Below are 23,369 nucleotides of genomic sequence, written 5' to 3'. Positions count from 1 at the left end.
CCTCCACCACACTCTCCTGCCCCCCCAGTGCTCTCCACCATCACACTCTCCTGCCTGCCCCCCCCCAGTGCTCTCCTCCACCACACTCTCCTGCCCCCCCAGTGCTCTCTTCCCCCACCACACTCTCCTGCCCCCCCCCAGTGCTCTCCTCCCCCACCACACTCTCCTGCCCCCCCCAGTGCTCTCCTCCACCACCACACTCTCCTGCCCCCCCCCCCCCAGTGCTCTCCTCCACCACCACACTCTCCTGCCCCCCCGTTCTCTCCCCCCCTGTTCTTGCTGCCCCCCCTGCTCTCCCCCTGCTCTCCCCCTCCTTCTCTAGCCACCATTCCAGTGATCTCCACTCCCCCCGTTCACCCCCCAGTGCCCCCCCACAATGCTCTCCACTCCCCCCAGTGCTCTCCCCCTTGTCCCCCCCCCAGTACTCTCCTCCACCACACTCTCCTGCCCCCCCACAGTTTTCTCCTCCCTTGTTCTTGCTGCCCCCCCCCTGCTCTCCAGCTCTCCCCATCCTTCTCTAGCCACCATCCCAGTGCTCTCCACTCCGCCCAGTGCTCCCCCCGTTCCCCCTCCACAGTGCTTTCCACTCCCCCCAGTCCTCCCCCCTCCGTGCTCTACCCCTGTTCTCCTCCCCAGTGCTCTGCCCCCTGTTCTTCCCTCCCCCCAGTGCTCTCCACTCCCTCTGGTGCTTTCCCCCTTGCTCTCCCCCAGTGCTCTTCCCCCCCCAGTGCTCTTCCCCCCCAGTGCTCTCTTCCCCCCCCCCCAGTGCTCTCCTCCCCTCCAGTGCTCTCCTCTCCCCCCCAGTGCTCTCCCCCTGTTCTTTCCCCCCAGTGCTCTCCGCCCAATGCTCTCCACTCCCCCCAGTGATCTCCCCCCTGTTCTTTCTCCCCCCCAGTGCTCTTCAGCTCTCCCCATCACTCTCCAGCCCCCACCCCAGTGCTCTTCAGCCCCCCATTCTCCCCACCCCTGTTCTTTCTGCCCCCCTGGTGTTCTCCAGCCCCACCAGTGCTCTCTACCCTCCGTGCTCTCCACCCCTGTTCTTTTTGGCTCCCCCCAGCACTTTCCACTCCCCACCCCTGTACTCTCTACTCCCCCTGCATTTTGCCCCCACCCATGTGCTCTCCAATTCTACCAGTGCTCTCCACCCCCCATAGTGCTCTCCAGTCCCCCGTGCTTTCCACCCCTGTTCTTTCTGGCCCCAACTGGTGCTCTCAAGCTCCCCCCATTGCTCTCCACTCCCCCCTGCTCTTTGTACCCCCCAGTACTCTCCAGCCCCCGTGCTCTCCACCCCTGTTTTTCTCCCCCCCCCCCAGTGCTCTTCACCACCCCACACTCTTAGCCCCCCCAGTGCTCTCAGCCTACCGTGCTCTCTACCCCTGTTCTTATTGGCCCCCCCAGTGCTCTCAAGTTCCCCCCCAGCACTCTCTGCTCCCCACCCCTGTGATCTCCACTCCACCTCGCTCTTTGCCCCCACCCATGTGTTCTCCAACCCCGCCAGTACTCTTTGCTCCCCCTTCTCTCCAACTCCCACCCAGTGCTCTCCACTTCCCCAGGACCAGAGGACAGGCTGACTGGGGCTGGAAAATGAGGACAGCTGAAGGTCCAGGTGGCCAGGGACCACTCTATCTCACAGCAGACAGATCCTCTGGAAGGAGCACAGTCCCCATCCAAAACGAGAACAGACCCTGCCTGCTGCTGGCCATCATGGATATCCTGCTGGCATGCAAGGTACCATACCAAGCATCAACAACACACCTTCCCACAGACAGGGACTGCAGACTGGGACATGGGGCACAGGAGGGGCAGCAATGATGGACACAGTGAGGCTGCATTCACGGCACAGTAAAGCTGCATTTGATGGACACAGTGAGGCTGCATTTGATGGACACAGTGAGGCTGCATTGGTGGGCACAGTGAGGCTGCATTTGATGGGCACTGGTGAGGCTGCATTGAGCTCTTGCATCAAGTTTGCAGTCTCTGACCATCTCCTGTAGCATGTCTGCAGTCTCTGAGGGAGTCTGGAGAGGAGTCAAGAGTGGGAGCACAGCCAGGATGGGGGTCATGGGAGAGGTCAGACTTGTGCGGACTGTGGACAGGAGACTATAGGATAAAACCAGAGCCAGCAAGCTGGAGCCGACTAACTGAGCCCTGCACAGTGCACCTGAGAGGAGGTCAGTGAAAGCACCGCCAGGCCAGTCGGGGGGGGGGGGTCACTGATGTAAGGGGGAGTGAATACGATAATGTAAGGGGCACTGATATAAAGGGTTTCCTCCTTATAGTAGTAACCCATCCCCCTTACCTTTGAGTATTCTTTCTGCAGAAGGTGGCCCCCCCCCACGTTCTGAGTTCCTGGGGCCCCCCTTGATGATTGATCACTTACCACTATTAACTGGTAAAATGTATGGTTTTCCCTTTCATGAACAAGAAAATAATGACGTTATGCTGTTGGGCTGGTATAATAATGCTGTGAGGCTGGTATGAAATTTTTTCCATGCCCATATAGCCTAGAGAATGTACATCTTTTTACATTGCAATACATCTGTTGTTGCCATATTTTTATCTTTATGAAAACAGTCTATACAGTGACAGTATGAGATCAAAATATGGCCACAACAGATGTATTGCAATGTAAAAAGATGTACATTCTCTAGGCTATATGGGCATGGTACGCAGCCACCAGAGTAACTTCCAATACAAAGTGAAGATGAATTATCTGTTATATAACACATATGTATTACCAGTGGAAAGATTTTCATGAGATTGTCAAAAAGGGGCGGAGCATGAATGACCCTAAAATGATGCCCCCCCTTGGAAAAAGTTCTGCGGACGCCCATGTATGTAGGCCTTCCATAATAGGCTCAATGGCTATGGCAAACAAGGCCTGAGAGAGGGAAAGGGAGTCGACCTCCCACAGAAAGAGCCATTCAATAGTATCAAAGGCCTTTTCTGTACCGAGGGAGGCCACCTCCCGCGTACCTGTATTTGTATAACCTGATGCCTTAGAGGAGCTGAGGTTTTTGTAAAAGGTGAAGGCAAAGAACAGAGGACACATCCTAATCAGCAGCTCCTATGGGGGTAGGGCCACATTTGCTTGCATCTGATCTAAATGGATTGGAGAGAAAATGATGCGTTTTCAATTGCTGTTTGAATTGCGCATTGTTCAGATAATAAAATTGAAGTGTATGGCCAGAGTAAAGAAGATTATACAATCAAATATCAGCTCTCAATAGTCTTGCAAATGAAAGTAGAAGCACACTGATAGTCACTCCCCTCTGTAGCAGCTAAAGATTTTGTCAGCACAGCTCTTGGCATACTAATCAGTACTGCTTTTCACATCTATGATACAACAAGGCGATTGTACTGGGACTGTTTAGCAGCATTCATGTCATCTGCCCACACACAGCTGTCCAGGGCTCTTGCTGACTGAGCAGGCAGTGTGTGCTGCATTGGGATCTGCTAGTATTGGGATTTTCTGGTTGGGGAGGGCAGCAGCTACAATCAGGGCTGAGCAAAACAGGCTGAACATTAACCCACACAGGACTTGTGATCGCCTCTCCTATTCACTTTACTGCAACCAGGACTGTACATTGAGCAATGTGATGAGCTGGGAGCTCCGCCACTCAGAAATGTAAGTCAATCTAAGGGGGTATCTAGGGGTAAACTAGTATATGTGTTCTAGCTGAGAGGCACACAGACAATACTGCTTAGCAAATGGCAGGGTGGACCTCTCCCCTGCATGGCAAGAATCTTTGTGTGCATGATGATAATGAGGGGTTCATCATCATGGGATCATTCTAAGGGTGCCCCAGTTTTAGAAACGTTAGATTTAACTGTAGCAATCAAGCATGTTAAAGCTAAAATAGATATTTCCTTAGCTAATGAAATAGAACGTTTGGAGTTTAAGTAATACCCTTGCCTTATTAAAGATGCAAGCTTTCAAAATAAACTAGATCCCTGTATCGGGATCTATACATTACAAATTTAAAAAGCCTGATGAAGGGGCCTAAGTTAGCCTGAAAGCTGTATCACTTAAACTACAAACTTTCTGCATTATTCAATAACTAACACAATACAAGGCTCAACGACTACTTTAATTAAGTAGAAAATTTATATTTCAATAATTTAGTTTGGAGTACATTGTATATAAAAGGGGTTTACTACATAGTACCGTGCACTGGTGCGATCGGCTGAAAAGTTTCAATCCTGGACAGATTAGCTGTATTTTTATAGCAGTGATTGCACGCTATTCTCCATGAAGATTAGAATTGGAGAGCAGTAATAAAAGTGTCATTCTTTATAATGTGTCATTTTATAAAGCCTTCACTTGGCACATTCCACTTTATAAAAGAGGTAAAAGTTTGACTAGGATGATGACGTGTGCTGTATACTGGTCTGTAGTTAGAGCTGACAACAAGAAAACAAGGGCACGCTGGTGATTCTACATGCTACAACATTCCTAATGGTAACATCCAAAGAAAAATATATTGGCTTCTATAGTCACCTGCCATGTGCAAATAACACACGGCATGTTGGTAAGCTGGCCATGCAAATTTCACCCAATTTCTATTGAATCTGCCAAAATTTATTCCATGGAGTTCCCTGCCAGCACCACCTGGCTTGGCAAGGTTTTTCAGACTTTAAACAAGTGGAGCCGGGTAAAAAAATTCTCGTCCGAACAGCGCCAGTATCCAATCAGATGAAGGCAGTGATCAGGCATTCTGACAGCCATGGATGTTAGCTGTCGGAATACAATAGCCAGTGTCACGTCACATTCAGCTACCCATCACATTTTGCTACCCGCTGGAGTGCGCATGCGCGACGCCGCCATATGCGTTCCAACACTGTTGTAAGATGACTTTGCCACAGGGCCGCTCGCCACGCTTTGCATAATTATAATATAACTCTATGTCCACTTGGATAGTGGGGATTGAACCTGGACTCAGGGGTGTGGCCACAAAATTCTGTGCAAGTGCAGATTGCCACAGGAACGCATATGACGGCGTTGCGCATGTGCACTCCAGCAGGTAGCCAAATGTGATGGGTCGCCATATGTGATGAAACACCAGCACTGCAGATTTGTCCATGCATGCTTTTAGCAAGCAAATTCTGTGAATTAGCCAGTGAACAAAAGGAATCTTAAGGGCCGTACACACGATATGAAAATCGGATGGAAAAATTTGTACGGCGAGCTGTCTGAAGATTTTAGGATTGTTAGTATGGTGCTTTTGACAGCCGAATTTTCGTCAGCCAAAGCTGGATGTGCAGACTATAAAAAATGTTGTTGGATGTGAACTCAACGTCTGATTTTCGTTTCATTAGTACGTTTTTTATACGGAAAAAAAACGTAAGAGCAAGACTACGCATGCTCAGAAATGAAAAAATACATACATAACTATTCAACACATGACGTCACTTCTGATGTTTTCTGTCATCCGAAAAATGTTGTATTGTGAGTAACCTCTTCACTTTCGACATGAGACTAGCACGCCACAATAATCAGACGTTCGGACGTCCGAAAATCTAAGAGCGGGTACGAGGCTTTAGGCAGGCCATACACCCAAAGATTTCTTTCATTCAGCCTGATAACAAAAGAAATCTAGCAAATTCCTCCATCCAATCTAAAAAAAAAAGTTGTAGTGCATTTCATTGCAGTTATCTGTAGTGCATTTCATTAAAGTTATTGGAACTCCCTTACTTTAGAATATTTTCCTGTAATTGGTTCTCTTTTATTACAGGGATGTGCAGGGGAGGCAGTGTGTATGGTAATTAACCCCTTGCCACCCAGGCCAATTCTGACACGTCCCTTCTAATGTAAAAATCATTTTTTTGCTAGAAAAATACTCAGAACCCCCAAACATTATATATATATTGTTTTAGAGGACGCCCAAGGGAATAAAATGGGGGTCATTGCAACTTTTTATGGTACACAGTATTTGCGCAGCATTTTTTTTTTTTTGTATACTATGAAAGATGTTGTTATATCGAGTAAATAGATACCTGACATGTCACACTTTAAAATTGTGCACACTTGTGGAATGGCGCCAAACTTCAGTACTTAAAAATCTCCATGGGTGACGCTTTAATTTTTTTTACAGGTTACATGTTTAGAGTTAGAGAGGAGGTCTAGTGCTAGAATTATTGTTCTCACTGTAACATTTGCGGTCTATGTAACCTGTGTGTATCTGGCTCTGATACTAGCCAGTGCCTCACCAGCCACTGACCTCACCGCATGTCCCTGATTTATTGACGTGTTCTATACTATGCTGAGATACATAAGCTCCATCTAGTTTTAAATAGGAATTGCTCTTTGCCTATCATAGCAGCATGTAGAGAGGATGGAAGAGTGCATTTAAAGGAAGTCTGTACTTTGAAATATGTGATTTGCCATTGCTGACCTACTTCTGGAAATTGTCGCTCACATGTAATAGGCATGCAGCAAATGTCACAGTACGATCATAACTCATGATCTAAATGCATGTTCTAGGTTGGTGACTTAAAATGTAAAAAGCTTATTAATCTGCATGAGAGCCAGGCAACTAGCATTTTCAGACTCTGAGGACAGCAGCAATAATCTCCAGATTTAATTTATTGCTGGCGTCATTTACAGGCGCTTGTACATTGTTTTGGAGTACATCACCATTCACAATGAATATGTGGCATAAGGAGACCACCATGTAAACTGACTAGTGATGTGGCTCAACATGAATAAGGAATCTCATCTACCTCCCCAAGCAAACTGCAGCTTGTGAAATCTCCATTTACTGCTATTGTGAGGAAACTCATAGATCTAGCAGGGCGGTCAGTCCAGCAGGTGTGATATGATATCCTGCAACTCTGCTGTCAGATTTTTGGAACGCTGGATGGCCAAACGTTACAAGTGGAAAGGGGATGGTTGGAGAAGATCAGGGACACTGGAAGACTTTGCATTGAAACAAACTATACCTAGCAGGAATACCCATTCATTTCTAAAATGAAAAGCAATCCATAGACAGTCAAAGACACTCTTATATTCATAAATGCTGGTGTGAAGGTCTTAAGGTAGAACTATAGTCACATTTTTTTTCCATTTTGGATAGAGTAAGAAGGGTTATAAGCCCTGTCAGGTTTATTTATCATATGTGTCCAACTGAGAAGATTTGCATTCACTTCCTGTCCCATAGCCAAAACAGGAAGTGAGAGAAAACCCCTGCAAATATGGGGAATCCCTTGTGGCCCCCCAGATCACCAGAACTAGTGTCCCCATTGGCATATTTTCCCTCTGTTACCTTTCTGGAGACAATCCAATCTTTAGAATTTTCTTTCATTTTTAATCATAATTGCAAACAGGACACATAGAGAGGGTGAATCTCCCTAATGGGGGCAGAGAGGGCAATATAAACCTAATAGGTGTTCTAATCCCTGTAATCCTTAGGCTAGAATCACATCTATGTCCCCCCCCCCCCCCCAATTAATTTTCTATTAAAATCAATGAAATGGCATTAGAATGCATGTTAACGCTTGTTAGCACATGCGTTGCTGAACATTTTCAAAGTGTTTTGTGATGCACTTTGTATTGGATATCAATATACATAATAATACAAACTGGCATGTGTCATTGTATATTTATTTTTGTTATGATGTGTCATTGATGTTATCATTGTGCGTCATGATGCACATTTTAACCACTTAAGGACCGAGCCTCTTTTTTAGATGTGGTGTTTACACGTTAAAAACAGTTGTTTTTTTTTTTGCTAGAAAATTACTTGGAACCCCTTAGAACATTATAATTTTTTTCCCTAACCCCCTAGAGAATAAAATGGCAGTCGTTGTAATACTTTCTGTCACACCGTGTTTGCGCAGCGGTCTTACAAGCACACTTTTTTTTTAAAAAATACACTTTTTTGAATTAAAAATACACTTTTTTGAATTAAAAAAGGACAACAGTAAACTTAGCCCATTTTTTTTTTATATTGTGAAAGTTAATGTTATGCCAAGTAAATTGATATCCAACATGTCACGCTTCAAAATTGTGCCCGCTCGTGGAATGGCAACAACCCTTTACCCTTAAAAATCTCCATAGGTGACATTTAAAAGATTCTACTGGTTCCATGTTTTGCGCTACAGAGGAGGTCTAGGGTTAGAATTATTGCTCTTGCTCTACCAATCGCGCCTACAGTGTCATAGAGATGGGCGAGGGCCACCTTCCCCTCACACGTCTCCATGCACAGCCACGGGAAGGATCCGATTGCCTCCGTCGCTGCCGATGGCTCCAGTAAGCGGCGGAGGGCACCGGATCGTGGTGGGAGGGGGGCCCCTCTCCTGCCACTGATAAAAGTGATCTTGCGGCGTATCCGCTGATAAGACCACTTTTATCTTGTACCGGACCCCCGACCAAACATGGGAATACTGGGGTTATGGCAGCTAGCTGCTGCCATAACAACAATATCCATCCTCAAAGTAAGGACATACATCGGAGTGCGTGGTCCAGAAGTGGTTAAAGCATGTGTTGGGATGTACTATGATTTCAGTGGAAAATGCATCAAGCAAAGACACGTTGTAAGATGTAATTCTCTCCTTAAACTGGGACTTTGCACAAGGTATAATTGATAGAAAAATCACCAACCCACCACACTCTGCATATCCCATAACCTTTTTAACCACCTGAGCAGTCAGTAGCCAGACCCATTTATATCATTTATATTTTGGCTCATGGTAAAATGAGTCTGCCGCAGTTCAGGGCTGGATGACTCATATAGGCAGGTCTCTGGCGCCTCCCCCTGGTACTGGAAGGTTGGAGGACCTTCTGGAAACTAGAGGGCGGAGGCCAGGAGGGTTGATCTACACACTTAGGGAAATTTGGCCTATCCCCAGGCAGTGAGCCTGGCATAGTGGCTAAGCCAGCCCTTAAATATGGATGAGTCATGCTATCAGGGGAGTTGGGAGGAAGATTAAGTGCTGAGGAGACTCTCAGTGGCCCTTGAGGAGAACCTCAGCCATGGGTGGGGGGGGGGGGGGTGCTCTGCCTTGGGCTTGATTGGGAGGATTCTGACAGCATCACAGTTTGAAAGAGAATCTTATCCTAAGAAACAGCGAGAGCAAGGAGGACAGTGTGAGTACAACAGCACAGTCAGGAACTTGCAAAGGGAAAGAATGTAGCATGTAGCAAGCCTTTTTGGAAGTGTTGGGCTTAAATCTTTCCTTTGCCCTGAGAGATCTTTAGTAGCCGACAGGTGGGCTAATGAAGAAGCAGCCAGGTGAGCTAGTAGTTCCTGCAGTCAGTAGAACTGGGATCAGTGTCTACGGTGGAGTTGGAGTTACTCCTGTATGTAACCTACAACATTGTTTGTGATACTTTCCGAAGGAACTGAGAGTTCCTAGTCCTTAAGGGGCTTTTGCTTTTCTATCACAGACTGTCAGCAGTCGGGAGTGAGATCAATCAGAGTTGTACATAAAGAAGAGAAGACAAACCAGAGTTGTACATAAGGAAGATGTCGGACCTAGTCCGTCAAAGTACGGTCGTGTGTACACGGCATAATAGACACTGGAAGGTGCCTAGAACAAGACAAGGACAATGGATTGAGGATGTCTTTTTTTCTGATAGGTGTACTTCAATGTGAAATACATTAAATGTAAGACAGCTTGTCTGCAACAAATGAATAGATTTGGCAACAATGAGTACCTGGTGCACACAAATGCTTTCCTATAATAGATAACCCTGACAATCATTCATTGGGAACATTGGCTTTTCATTTGTCCATTCTTCCACAAAGATAAGCATGAAAAAGACTAGAGCCAGGGTTGTCTGCTCATTGTATAGATGTGAATGATGCCAGGCAATATTCACAAAGTTAAAAATATTAAGGCATTGGAGTCAGGGGTATTAAGAGAAAAAAAGTTAAATAGCACAAACAGAGGGTGGGAAGAACTCCCACAAAAAACATTAAGTCTATATGGTAAATGAGGTACAAATTAAGTCCACAATAGTTATGGCTGCTGCACTTCTTCTTAGGATATTGTATCTCCTCTATAAATTGTAAAAACAAGAGGAAACAAAGGTGCCACCATCTAAGGCTCGGTTCACACAGGGGCGACTCAGATCCGACTTCAGGTCGCCCCTAGTCGCCTCAGGTCGGACAACATTTAAAAATCAATGTAAGTGAATGAGAGCTGTCTTAATGCACGCTACTGAAGTCGCTCCGACTTCAAAAAGAAGTTCCTGTACTACTTCAATCCGACTTGTAGGCGACTTGTACTGTTAGGTGTGACCTCAACAAGTCACCTATTTGTCAGGTTATGTTACCGTTTCCCAATTGTTAGTTAGAGTTCTTATCCGAGCAAAGAGACACGGAGATATTCAGTATTTCTGCTCAGAAGTCCGTCGTTAACTCTGACTGTCTCTGACTGACTGTGGCTCTGAGGCTTCTTTATTACATCTTTTATAGACAGAAAAGGGCAAACATCAGCAAATGTAAAAAAAACAACATTTTTGCAAAGGAAAGACAATTCTCCGGGTGTTATCAGCTGATAAGACAATCTTCTGGGCGTAGACTGCTTTTTAGGGCTGATGCGGCCTCTCCTTATGCGTACGTGACTAAAGATGACGAATCCTTATTTTTAAGAGAAGGATAGAAAAATACAAGCATTTAGTAAAACATAAGGTCAACCATTTTGTTTTGACACCCCTTAATCCTTACATTTCCCCCTTTGACATCACCCCTCCCTCTTGCCCTGGGTCCACCTGAACAAGTTCTAGTCAGCCTATATCCAGAGTACTCTCCCTGACCGCGAGTTGTCAGAGGGGTATACACCCATCCCCCTGGACAGTACCAACATCTAAAATTCAGGAAGAGTGGCTTTTCTGACAGATGGGTGATGTCAAGAAACTAAATCTACCTATCTTCACAAAAGTTCCATCTTTTCCGCATCATTTACCTTGGCTTTCTTGCAAAAGCACATAAACAACTTAAAGCATGCATAAAAGAAAAATACGAATAAGAGCACCACTATAATCGTCATTGCTGCCTTCTTAACCCAAGAGAATAACCCTGAGAAACTAAAAGTTCCACCAAACGGATCCCAGTCGCGACCAATATTTCGGGCCTTCTCTTGTAAATTCTTTACTTCCGTACGGTGTTGTGCAATGATGTCATAATAATCAGGTACCTCAATACTGGTATTATGTATCCAAGTACAGCACTCATAGTCCTCAGTAGTTTCACAGAGTCCTGTCAGTGCTGCACTCATACTTTCAATTGCTAATTCATGTAATTCTAATTGTTAATGCTACTGTTAGCAAGGTCAGTATAGTTTATAGGAACTGCCATCAGTGGTATACTTGCTGTGCTGGGGTGTAATTTGCTACAAATCCAACATTTCTCATATCCTGACTTCTGGGCATAAGCATATTTAAACTTCAGTAATAACATTTTTTTAGAAAATCCTTCATCCTTGTGTATTTTATTCTGTGAGGTAACCAAACTATTAGCCAGAATTACTGAAACAATAAAAAGATACATGTTGTCATTTGCCAACTGGCTCCTTTTTACAATGAGAAGCGTGGATCCAGGTAGGTTTCCCTTCCAATTTCACTGAGGTTGCTGTAATCAATAGCACCTGGAAAGGACCTTCAAACCTTGGTTCCAGTGTCTTTCTGGTATGTTTCTTTACATACACATAGTCTCCTGGTTGTAGATCGTGTGTACCTGTGACAGAATTAGGGTCTGGAAGAGAAGAATACACACTCTTGTGGATTTTAGTCAGACGCTGTTGCAACTGTATTACATACGTAGTTAAACTATCACATTGTAATTGCATACTTTGAGGAAAATATAAACCTAATCTAGGTGCACTTCCAAACAGTATTTCATATGGGGATAACCCTGTTTTTCCTGTTGGGGTGTACCTAATAGAGAACAAAGCTAAAGCTAGGCACTCAGGCCATGGTTTGTTCAACTCCTGCATAGCTTTTTGTATTTTCAGCTTGATTGTACCATTTACTCTTTCTACTGATCCTGAACTCTGTGGGTGGTAAGGAGTATGAAAACTTTGTTGAACCCCTAACATTGCCATCACATTTTGCATTATTTCTCCCGTGAAATGTGTCCCCCTATCTGATTCTATTGTTTCTGGGAGACCAAACCTAGGTATCAGCTCAGTAATCAGTTTCTTGGCGGTGGCTTTTGCCGTAGCTGATTTCACAGGATAACTTTCGGACCAGCCTGAAAAATAGGCAGATGCACACGAGAACAAATTCAAAGGGGCCGCTCTTAGGCATTTGTATGTAGTCAATCTGCAGTCTCTGAAAAGGATATTGGGCCCGGAACTGATGTTTACGTGGGGTTTTCACTCTCTGTCCTGGGTTATTAATCAGACAGATTTGGCATGCAGCACAGTAGTTCCTTGCAGTACTACTGAATCCAGGGGCTAGCCATCCTTGGCTTACAATCCTATACATAGAATTGGAGCTGACATGAGTGGGTAAGTGAACAGCCGCTGCCATTGCTGGGTATAGAGAACCGGGTAGACATATTTTGTCTCCTTCTCTCCATACATTGTCAAGGCCTAGTGCAGCTCCCTCTTTAACCCAACGGTCCTTCTCAATAGCCCCTGCTTGTTCCTGTAGTTCCATTAGCTGCTGCCATGTGGTTTCGGGCATACTCACCTGTACCGTGGCTAAGGTCTCAGGGCTTACTTCCCCTAGAGCTGCCTTCTTTGCAGTTAAATCTGCAAATGCGTTTCCTTTTGCCTCAGTTGTTTTTGCGCTCGTGTGTGCCGCTATCTTCATGATGGCTACTCTTATAACCTTTTGAAGATTGTTCAGGACTCTTTTGATTCCTTCACCATGTTTAACAGGTGTGCCTGCTGCTGTAAGGTAACCTCTAGCTTTCCATATGTGGCCATAATCATGTGCCACACCGTAGGCGTATGCGGAATCAGTGTAAATGTTCCCTTCTTGTCCCTCCAAGTGTTCTAGGGCTTTCTCTAGAGCGGTTAGTTCCGCTTCTTGTGCCGACAAGTGTGCTGGTAGTGACTTTGCCTCAATTACCTGTGTGTCCGTTACCACAGCATAACCTGTGTGATATTTACCTTTGTCATCGGCAAATCTACTACCATCTATGTACAGTGTGTGTTCTGCATTTGCAATGGGTGTGTCTGTGACATGTGGGAACCCCGTGGTTTCTTGTTCCATAAGTTGAAAACAATCGTGTTCATCAGATGTTATGTCATGAAATGAAAGTGTGTCAGAATCCTGAGTATCTTGTGCTGTATCTACATCATTATCATCATTACTCCCCCCTGTCAAATCTGTCTGTAATGGTAAAAGCTGTGCTAAGTTAAAAGAAGTGCATCGCTGAAAGGTAACATTGGGGGGTAGGAGCAAAGTGCATTGTAGACGCAGCTGCCTTGCCATTGATATGTGTTTTGGTTGGACCTGTGATAAGATGGCGTGTATGTCATGTGTGGTATGTACCACTACAGGATTGTCTAAGACAATTTCTGAGGATTTGTCAATGATAATTGACACTGCTGCAACTGCTCGTACACAGGACGGTGATCCTCTAGAGACAGGATCGAGAGCCGCCGAGAAATATGCTACCGGCCTTTGTTTGATGTGTTGTTGTGTCAACACCCCTGTTGCGTGTCCCGTGATTTCAGCAATGTACAAATGAAATGTTTTGGTATAATCAGGGATCCCGATCGCAGGTGCCGAAATTAGTAACCTTTTTAAGGTGCTAAAAGATTCATGACCTGCTTCTGTGAGTACATAGGGTACTATTTTCAAGCAATCATATAATGGCTGCATCAGAGAACTGGCATGTGGTATCCATTGTCTACAATATGATACCATTCCCAGAAACATACGAAGTTGCTTAAAGTTGCGTGGGATATTCATTTGTCTTATGGCCTGGACTCGGTCTTCAGTGAGATGTCGAGTACCCTGGGATATACAGTGGCCCAAAAAGACAACCTTTTTCTGACATACCTGTAACTTAGTTCTATTCACCTTGCACCCTTTTTCAGCCAGGAATTGTAACAATGATAGAGTGGCTTTTAAACAAGTATCGTTATCCGGACAACATAACAATAGGCCATCTACATATTGCAACAATACACAAGTGTCAGGTGGTAGCCATTCCCCCTATTTTTACCTTTTTAAGGTTTAGTCAGCGGGGCATCAGTCAGAAGACCGTCATAACCACTTATGGGTATGGTGTCACGGGACGTCATGTGTGGAGGGACTACTGAATCAGACAACAGACTGCGTGACGCTCCTGTGTCAACCAAACAAGGAATATGTTTACCTTCCACCTTCATCAACATGTGGAGCATTTTGTTCTCTGATTCAGCTAGGACTGGGGCAAGTCATGCGGTCGGATCGTCCCTATCATTGGTACGCCTCTGTCTGTAGTCCCTCGTGTCTCTGTCCGTGTTTCCTTCCTGTTCGTCTTTTATCCTTTTCCTACAGTCTTTTTTTATATGTCCCACCTTGTTGCAGTAATAACAGGTAAGAGGTTTACGGGAGGAATTCCCTCCTTCATTGACCCGGGCAACAGTGTTAACTCCCGGTGTCCTTCTGGGTTTAGTTTCTGCTAAATCAGCCTCTATGCCTTGTGCTTTCTGCAACAATGTTCCTCTGTCCCGTATGGCTCTCCATTCGGGAGTACATGCCTTCAGTTTGTCACCTATTTGGGGTACTAGTCCTTCCATAAACTGTCGATTGAAAGCCCTAATGGTGACGGGTAAGGCTAAATCTAGACCTTCGTCAGCCATCATGCTTTCCATGTTGAGGTAAAATTCTGTAACAGTCTGACCTGGGGCCTGTTTTATGGGCGCTGTCGAACCCCTTTCCTGCTGTTTCCCTTGGCAAAATTCTCGTAACTGAGCTATAAACAGGGGTCTAGAATCTATATGACGAGGGTGTACTCCTGGCGGATCTGCCGCTGGATCCCCTTGTGGTCTATGTGGAGCAATTTCATTCATAAATTGATTAAACATCGTTAGTGTCATTTTATGTCTACATATATCTTCCCCATCTTGCCAAGTTGCTTCATGTGTGTCTAGTAATTGTGTCACGAATCTACAGAATGCGGCAGGTTTTGCTACGGGATCAGGAGCATTCTGTATTAATGCCATAAGAGTGTCAGCCGACCAAGGTGTCCATGTCCTCAGAACGACTTGTCGGGTCACTGTAGGTGGCTGTCCTGCTTGACCCGCATCTGGATTATTTACTTGTATTACCCTAGTCCGACTATGGACTGGAGCTACGGGCTCTGGTCTTTGAGCGCCGCAATGTACACATTCCTGTGCCCAGTCTGGGTTCTGGATACCGCATACTCGGCATACCCATCCTCTTCCTCTTAAGGAAGGATAAAGTTTTGGTCTTTCATTACCTGGTGTGGTAGTGTTATAAGGAGGTGGAGTATCTCCCGTATTTACCCTATCGCCGGGAGCAGAAGGAAGACTTTTGCGTCGGACCTTCATATCCCATCCACCCTTTTCCTGACAATACTCCCATCCCTCCTCTTTGGCCCTGTTGGAAACCTTAATTAAACATTGTATTTGTGATACCCATCCGTTCTGCAATATCTCTCCCTGTCTGTCTTTCTTTATTTCTTCCCAACCTTCTACACTTAGCCCATTTTCTCCATCCATCCCCAATTTCTTGAGAATCCTATTTGTGCCCTGTGCCTTATCCTTCCCATACAACATTGTAATTATGTCTTTAACAGCATAACATTTCTGAGATTCCTCCTGGGGTTTACCATGTGTCTGGCCCATTTTGACAGTCCTGCCTAGGTGGCGTTTGGATCACTTACTAAGTGTCTCGTTGCCTTCCTTACAGTACCCATTGATTTCAATGAAGGTCGCCTCCAAGTCGGATCTCTGTATGTACAGAGGCGACTTTGACAGAATTATTAGCTCTGAAGGGGGAACTCCACACCAAATTTCTGAAAAAAATTTGGCGTGGGTTCCCCCTCCGAGAGCATACCAGGCCCTTAGGTCTGGTATGGATTCCAAGGGGAACCCCCTACGCCGAAAAAACGGCGTGGGGGCCCCCCCAGATCCATACCAGACCCTTATCCGAGCACGCTACCCGGCCGGCCAGGAAAGGGGGTGGGGACGAGCGGGCGGCCCCCCCCTCCTGAGCCGTACCAGGCCACGTGCCCTCAACATGGGGGGGTGCCTTGGGGGAGGGGGGCGTGTGGCCCCCCCACCCCAAAGCACCTTGTCCCCATGTTGATGAGGACAAGGGCCTCTTCCCGACAACCCTGGCCGTTGGTTGTCGGGGTCTGCGGGCGGGGGGCTTATCGGAATCCGGGAGCCCCCTTTAATAAGGGGGCCCCCGGATACTGGCCCCCCACCCTATGTGAATGAGTATGGGGTACAATGTACCCCTACCCATTCACCTGTAAAATAAAGTACAAAAAAAACACAACACACAAGATAAAATAGTTTATTGCACAGCTCCGGGGGTCTTCTCGCCGGACTCCTTCGCTATCTTCTTCTAGCTCTTTTACTAGCGGAGGAGCCCGGCTTTCTTCCTCGCCGCCGCCCTCTTCTTCCGACTTCGGGGGTCTTGTCCCCCTCTTCGGTTCTTCTGGCGGGCCACCGCGCCTTCTTATAGCTCTTTTACCGGCGGTGGCCCGGTCTTCTGTCGTCGCTGCCGGCGCCGCCTTCCGTTCTTCTTCTTCTTCTTCTTCTTCTTCTTCTTCTTCTCCTGGAGATGTTGACTCAACGTTCTCTCCGGCCGCAATGCCAGGGGCGCGCTGCACGGCGACTTATATAGGGACAAGGGGCGGGGTAATCGGTTGATGTCACATGGTTTGATGTCACATGGTGACTCCGCCCCCTTACGATGTCACAGTCCCGGAGGATGCTGGGACTGTCGCCATGTGACATCAACCCATGTGACATCAACCCATGTGACATCAACCGATGACCCCGCCCCTTGGCCTTATATAAGTCGCCGCGCAGCGCGCCCCTGGCATTGCGGCCGGAGAGAGCGTTGAGTCAACATCTCCAGGAGAAGAAGAAGAAGAAGAAGATGAAGAAGAAGAAGAAGAACGGAAGGCGGCGGCGGCGGCGACGACAGAAGACCGGGCCACCGCCTGTAAAAGAGCTATAAGAAGGCGCTGAGGCCCGGCAGAAGAACCGAAGAGGGGGACAAGACCCCCGAAGTCGGAAGAAGAGGGCGGCGGCGAGGAAGAAAGCCGGGCTCCTCCGCTAGTAAAAGAGCAAGAAGAAGATAGCGGAGGAGTCCGGCGAGAAGACCCCCGAAGACGGAAGACCCCCGGAGCTGTGCAATAAACTATTTTATCTTGTGTGTTGTGTTTTTTTTTTGTACTTTCTTTTACAGGTGAATGGGTAGGGGTGCATTGTACCCCATACTCATTCACATAGGGTGGGGGGCCGGTATCCGGGGGCCCCCTTATTAAAGGGGTCTCCCGGATTACGATAAGCCCCCCGCCCGCAGACCCAGACAACCAACGGCCAGGGTTGTCGAGAAGAGGCCCTTGTCCTCATCAACATGGGGACAAGGTGCTTTGGGGTGGGGGGGCCGCACGCCCCCCCTCCCCCAAGGCACCCCCCCCATGTTGAGGGCACGCAGCCTGGTACGGCTCAGGAGGGGGGGGCGCCCGCTCGTCCCCACCCCCTTTCCTGGCCAGCCGGGTAGCGTGCTCGGATAAGGGTCTGGTATGGATCTGGGGGGGACCCCCACGCTGTTTTTTCAGCGTAGGGGGTTCCCCTTGGAATCCATACCAGACCTGAGGGCCTGGTATGCTCTCGGAGGGGGAACCTCTTTCTGAAAAAAATTTGGCGTGAAGTTCCCCCTTCAGAGCTCATTCTCAGATTGGCCACGGCAAAAGTCGCCTGGCCTGGGGCGACTTGTAAGTCGCCCCAGGTCGTGTCTAAAAGTCGTGTTCAAGTTGTCTCCAAGTTGCCTCACAAAGTCGTCCTGAAGTCGTGTCGCCCCTGTGTGAACCGAGCCTCACAAAGTCGTCCTGAATTCGTGTCGCCCCTGTGTGAACCGAGCCTAAGTGTATCTATTTATTAAATGAACTTTAAAAATAAATAAGACTGCACTCACAGGTTGCAAATTGGGCATACCATCAATCAGTCTGTACAGCTATTCCAGAGGGCCAATTGTCCAGGGATGGCTTGGTAGACTCTGTATATCCCACTGCAAACAGGATGAGTACAGCCGCTGTGTCTCCTCCGATGGAGGGTGGCTGTGTGGCTGATGATATACCCAATTTCTCTACCATCCTGTGAGTGCAATCATAATTGTTTTTATTGTTCATTTAATAAATACGTACACTTATGCTGCGTACACAATCGGACAAAGTCCAATCGTTCATGTTGTCGGAAAGTTTTTATAGCCCAGCTCTAAATGGATGGAGCCCACACACTGTCGGATTATCTGACAACACAGTCCGATCTGACATTTTCCGTCGGAATGTCCGACCGTGTGTACAATGGCTAAAGCCGCGTACACATGGGCGGACTGTATGGCGTACTTAGTCCGTCGAAACACATTTCAGCGGACAGTCTGCTCGTGTGTGGGCTTCAGCGGACTTTTTCAGCGTGCAGTCCGGCGTACTAAGAATTTCGGATTTTTCGAAATTCTGTCCGTCGTACTTTGGTTTCAGCGGACAATCCGCTCGTCAGTATGCTAGTTTGACGGACTAAGAATGGCGCATGCCCAGAAAGGATTTACACGGCGGAAGGGTGCTTTGCTGTGTATTGGACTTCCTATTTCTAGTCCCGTCGTACGTGCTGTACACGTCATCGCGCAAGCTTTAGACGGACTGTTTGTGCATCCGTGTGTGGTCAAGTCCGTTCAGTGGAAAGTATGACGGACTGTCCGTCGGATTGTATGACGGACTAAGTACGCCATACAGTCCGCTCGTGTGTACGCGGCATTAGATGGCAGCGCCTTTATTTATTTTTTACAGAGTCAGGGGTATTGCCAAGCTTGGTGTTTAAAAGAAAGCTCTAAATTTGCATCTTAAGTTCAGCTGCCCTTACCTCTGGCTCTATTGATCATGTTAAAATATGCTTTTTCATTATATGCTTGTTTGACTTGCCCAGACTTCAAACACATAACACTGTGATAATATTTGTTTTATCAGCTTAGTTATCTATTTATTTAAACTGCTCAAATAAAATGAGTAAATAACAATTATATTTGTTTAAGGTCAATTGGGATTTTATCACTTGGGAAAGAGGACAATGAAGACCATTCAAGCCTGGTCTCGTTTTATCTTGGCCATAGAGCCAATGAATCTTACACACAGGAAAACCCAGGTCTCAAGGTCTACCAAGGCATTGTTCTGGGTCACGTCCAGGTAGCGGTGTATGAATATTCCGACTGGGTAAGTGTTTCATAATACAAGTCAGCCCGCATTCATTACTCATTAATGATATGCCCCAGGGTACAAATGCAGAACTTTCAAATACCTCTAACGACAGAACTGAAATAATGTCATAATGACTTAAAGTGTCACTATACCCACACCATACAAAACTATCAATAAATGCTGTATTATATGCTGTTCATACTCATTCATTCACTATAAGATTTGTTTTCTGTATTCTGCAAAAAACCTGGTTGATCCTGGTGCTCTTTATCTCCACCTTCTGTTCATGTCCCCAGTTCAGCTAGGGGTTTTGCAGCTGTGGTGGCAACTCTGCACATGCTCAGTTTTCAGTGTGTTTCTATGCTGAGAATTTCTTCCCTATCACATCTGAGCAGCCCATGTGACTATAGAGGGACACATGTGGGCATATACACAGTGGTAAATGATAGCCTACTCCCTCCTTCCTCCTCCATTCCCACTAACCAGTTTACACAATGGGGGCAGGATATTATATGTAGATTGATGGAGGCTTCACCTCGCTCTTATTCTAAGACACAGGATGGGCGTGACTGGCAGAAATCCGCCCACACTATGGTATTTCCACAAAATAATAAAGATTTGATTTCAAATATATATTTGTATGCCAATTTAAAACAATTTATTGATATTATTAATTTATTTTTACTCTGTATTCCAAAGGCTGTTTTTTTATTTTTAACATATGACTAACAACAGAGGACTAGAAGCTCCTTCTGCTTAAGTTTCCCTGCAGACAGGCTGGAAAAGATCTAGGTCATGTGACAACTGTATATCAATTAGGAAAAGGGTACTTTTTTTTTAATTTAAAATAATTACAGTGCCATCATCCATATACAGAAACAAAAGGGACAATGTAAATGAAACATTGTGTGTTTAGTATCACTTTAACTTATTTAAAATCACCTTGTTGTCCTTAAAGTCATAGGACTTGCTTGCTTACCTTGAAGGAGTTTTTTATGTTTTAAAGAAATTGTGGTCTACCTTTCTTAATTCCCTTCTGAAAGTGCTAGGTGTCTGTTTGTGTCTGGCTTCTATACTTTCTGCGTCACTTAGGCTAAGTGTACACTAGCTTCAAAAGCAGGCGTTTCATGAGCATTCTTGAAGGTCCACGAATGCCTGTGAACATTCTATGCAATGTGGCGCTCAGTGTTCACGTGGTTGCCTTAGTGTTGCATTTTGTCAAAATTGATTCAACATGTATCGTTTCCCAGGTTTTGCCGCAAACACCCCTATAGCATGTTTGAGATGCATTTAGAAAGCAGAACTACACAAGATAGTATATAAAAAAAAAACAACAAGGAGGGGCATCTGGCAAGCGTTTTTTACACAACACAAACCCATAAAAAAAAGTATCAAAAACACACCATTAATGCATCTTAATGCTTTAGGTGTGTTAATGGTTGCTCAAATTTCTTTGCCTGTTTAACCACTTGCTTACTGGGCACTTAAACCCCCTCCTATCCAGACCAATTTTCAGATTTCAGCGCTGATGCACTTTGAATGACAATTGCGCGGTCATACAACACTGTACCCAAATTACATTTTTATCATTTTTTTTCCCCAAATAGAGATTTCTTTTGGTGGTATTTGATCACCTGTGCATTTTTATTTATTTTTTATCAAAAAGACCAAATAAAAAAAAAAAAACATTTTTTTGTTTTAAAATTTTATAACGGGTAATTTTTGTCTGTCATTGATGTACGCTGATGAGGCGGCACTGATGGGCACGATAGGTGGTACTGATGGGTGGCAGTGATGGGCACTGATGGTTGGCAGTGATGGACACTGATCGATTACACTGATAGGCATCACTTCTAGGTGGCACTGATTGGCACCACTGGTGGGCATTGATAGGTGGCACTTGTGGGCATCGATAGGTGGAACTTGTGGGCATCAATAGGTTGCACTCGTGGGCATTGATAGGTGGCACTTGTGGGCACTGTTGGTCGGTATAAATGAGGCATAATTACCTCTTCCTCTTAGGGACCGATGTCCCTTTAAGATAAGCCGGTGATCGGCTTTTTTTTTCCTCTTCTGCTGTCAGCCTGATCTTTTGTTTACATCACGTGATCAGCTATCATTGGCTGACAGCTGATCACATGGTAAGGGGCCGGGACTGGCCCCTTACTCAGATCGGTGATCACCCGAGTCTCAGTGACTCTGTGATCAGAGCACGCTCCGCAGGGACCTTGCACAGGGGAGGCCGTCATATGACGGCCTCCCGGGAATTCACATCCACACTGTGGCCATCATTCAGCCATAGCATGGATGTCAGGTAGTTAAATGAGTCCTAAAGGCTAGTATCACTTTGTAAACACACCTAAAAAGTGCTGTAAACACCATATGGGCATTTGTGTTGCATTTGCAGTGTGTTTTCATAAATGAAAGCGCTTGAGAAGCAGCAAAGCCTGGGAAACGACACATGCTGGGTCAATTGTGACACAATGGGAATTATTTACTAAAGGCAAATCCACTTTGGACTACAGGTGCACTTGGAAGTACAGTCACTGCAGATCCGAGGGGGACATGCAAGGAAAATAAAAAACAGCATTTTTGCTTGTACATGATTGGGTGATAAAATCAGCAGAGCTTCCACTCATTTCAGATCTACCCCTCGGATCTACAGAGATTTTACTTTCAAGTACACTTGCAGTGCAAAGTGGATTTTCCTTTAGTAAATAACCCCCAATGTGTGTTAATGCATGGTGTGTGTAGGAAAATCCTCTTCACTGTACCCCTGTTTCTGAAAGACAGTTTTTAGACATGCCGATTCTAGGAAATGATAAAGCTAAGGCCTGGTGGCCCACATAGAGTAGTTCAGGTGGCGTGAGTCTACAACTCTCTGCATTAATGTCATTGTATATTGGGCAGCTCTAGTGTCGGTAGAAGCTGCCACATTATAGTTTCCATTGTCACTTCCCCTCAAATTTACAGCGAATGCAGCGTGGATTTGCCTTTAGTAAATCAACCCCAATGCAACATGGCGCTAACGCAACCATGTGAACAGCACTTGGGCACAGCACACAATTTTGACAGGCATTCGTGGAGCTTCAAAACGCTCATGAAACTCCTGCTTTTCCAGCTAATGTAAACTCAGCCTACAAGAATAATTCTAGGCATTGGTTATGCATAGTTACATGCACCTTGTCGGATTCTCTCCAACAGCTCTCTCCCTAAGCCCTTGTACACATGGTCGGAGAATCCGTCGGAATGAGTCTTATCGGACCGCGTCGTCAGATAATCCGACTGTGTGTGGTATGCATCGGACTGATTCCGTCCGAATCTCTGTCCGACCCAATTTTCCAACATGTTGGAAATATTTCCCGACCAACTGGGCCGGACAGACCTAATCCGATCATGTGTAGAGCATTTTGATCGGACCAAGTGCCACGCATGCTCAGATCGAATTCCTACATCAAAACTATTGGCTACTAGCCTGAATGTAGTCCCATCGTAACGAAATTACGTCATCACGTTCTGAAAGATCGGATTTTTCACCAACTTGGCCCGACCGTGTGTATGCAACAGTTTCGGACACAATCCGTCGGACTAAATCCGACAGGCAAAATCCGACGGATTTGGTTGGCAAAATCTCCAACCGTGTGTACAGGGGCTAAGACCTATGTTGGCTCACATGACGAATGAGCTCTTAAAAAAGCCACAGAAGCCTCTGGAGTAGAAGCTAAATTCATCTGGAACTAAAAGTGTTCCTTTTGTTCCTGTCAGAACTCCAATGATTTTATTAATGTCACTCACCATGAACCTTTTTGGTATTGATGTCTTTATAGGATGCATTTGACAATGACTCACAGGGATCTCAGAACAGACTTCAAGAAACAGATATTGTTGTAATCAAGTTCTCCGTCAATGACAAGGCTTCATTTCTGAATATAAAGAATCATTTTGTGCCGGTGGTAAAGCAAATCTTCAGCCATAGTTTTGTTCCTGTTATGGTTCTGGCCATTGGTACTAGACAAAATGGTGAGT

The 23,369-nt window shown here is 45.8% G+C and overlaps 1 protein-coding gene across 4 annotated transcripts in view; it reads left to right on the top strand.

Annotated features, from left to right (window-relative positions):
• The first annotated feature begins 3,332 nt into the window (after positions 1 to 3,332).
• Positions 3,333 to 23,369, top strand: part of RHOBTB3 (Rho related BTB domain containing 3) — a 133,452-nt gene continuing 113,415 nt past the window's right edge. The window contains exons 1-3 of one of the 4 annotated variants that reach the window (XM_077462364.1): positions 3,335 to 3,628; positions 19,181 to 19,358; positions 23,171 to 23,363. In XM_077462364.1, coding sequence (XP_077318490.1) covers positions 3,600 to 3,628; positions 19,181 to 19,358; positions 23,171 to 23,363 — 400 coding nt within the window. In that variant the 5' untranslated portion in view covers positions 3,335 to 3,599. Of the gene's footprint in view, positions 3,629 to 19,180; positions 19,359 to 23,170; positions 23,364 to 23,369 lie in introns of all 4 variants that reach the window. The other 3 variants (XM_077462367.1, XM_077462366.1, XM_077462365.1) reach the window with 3 other exon arrangements.

The sequence above is a fragment of the Lithobates pipiens genome, unplaced genomic scaffold (genome assembly GCF_037356315.1).
Source record: "Lithobates pipiens isolate NorthernLeopardFrog02 unplaced genomic scaffold, aLitPip1_a1.2 Scaffold_3, whole genome shotgun sequence".
Classification (NCBI taxonomy): domain Eukaryota; kingdom Metazoa; phylum Chordata; class Amphibia; order Anura; family Ranidae; genus Lithobates; species Lithobates pipiens.
Note: the sequence above shows the minus strand (reverse complement) of the source record. Positions and strands in the feature narration are given on the sequence as shown.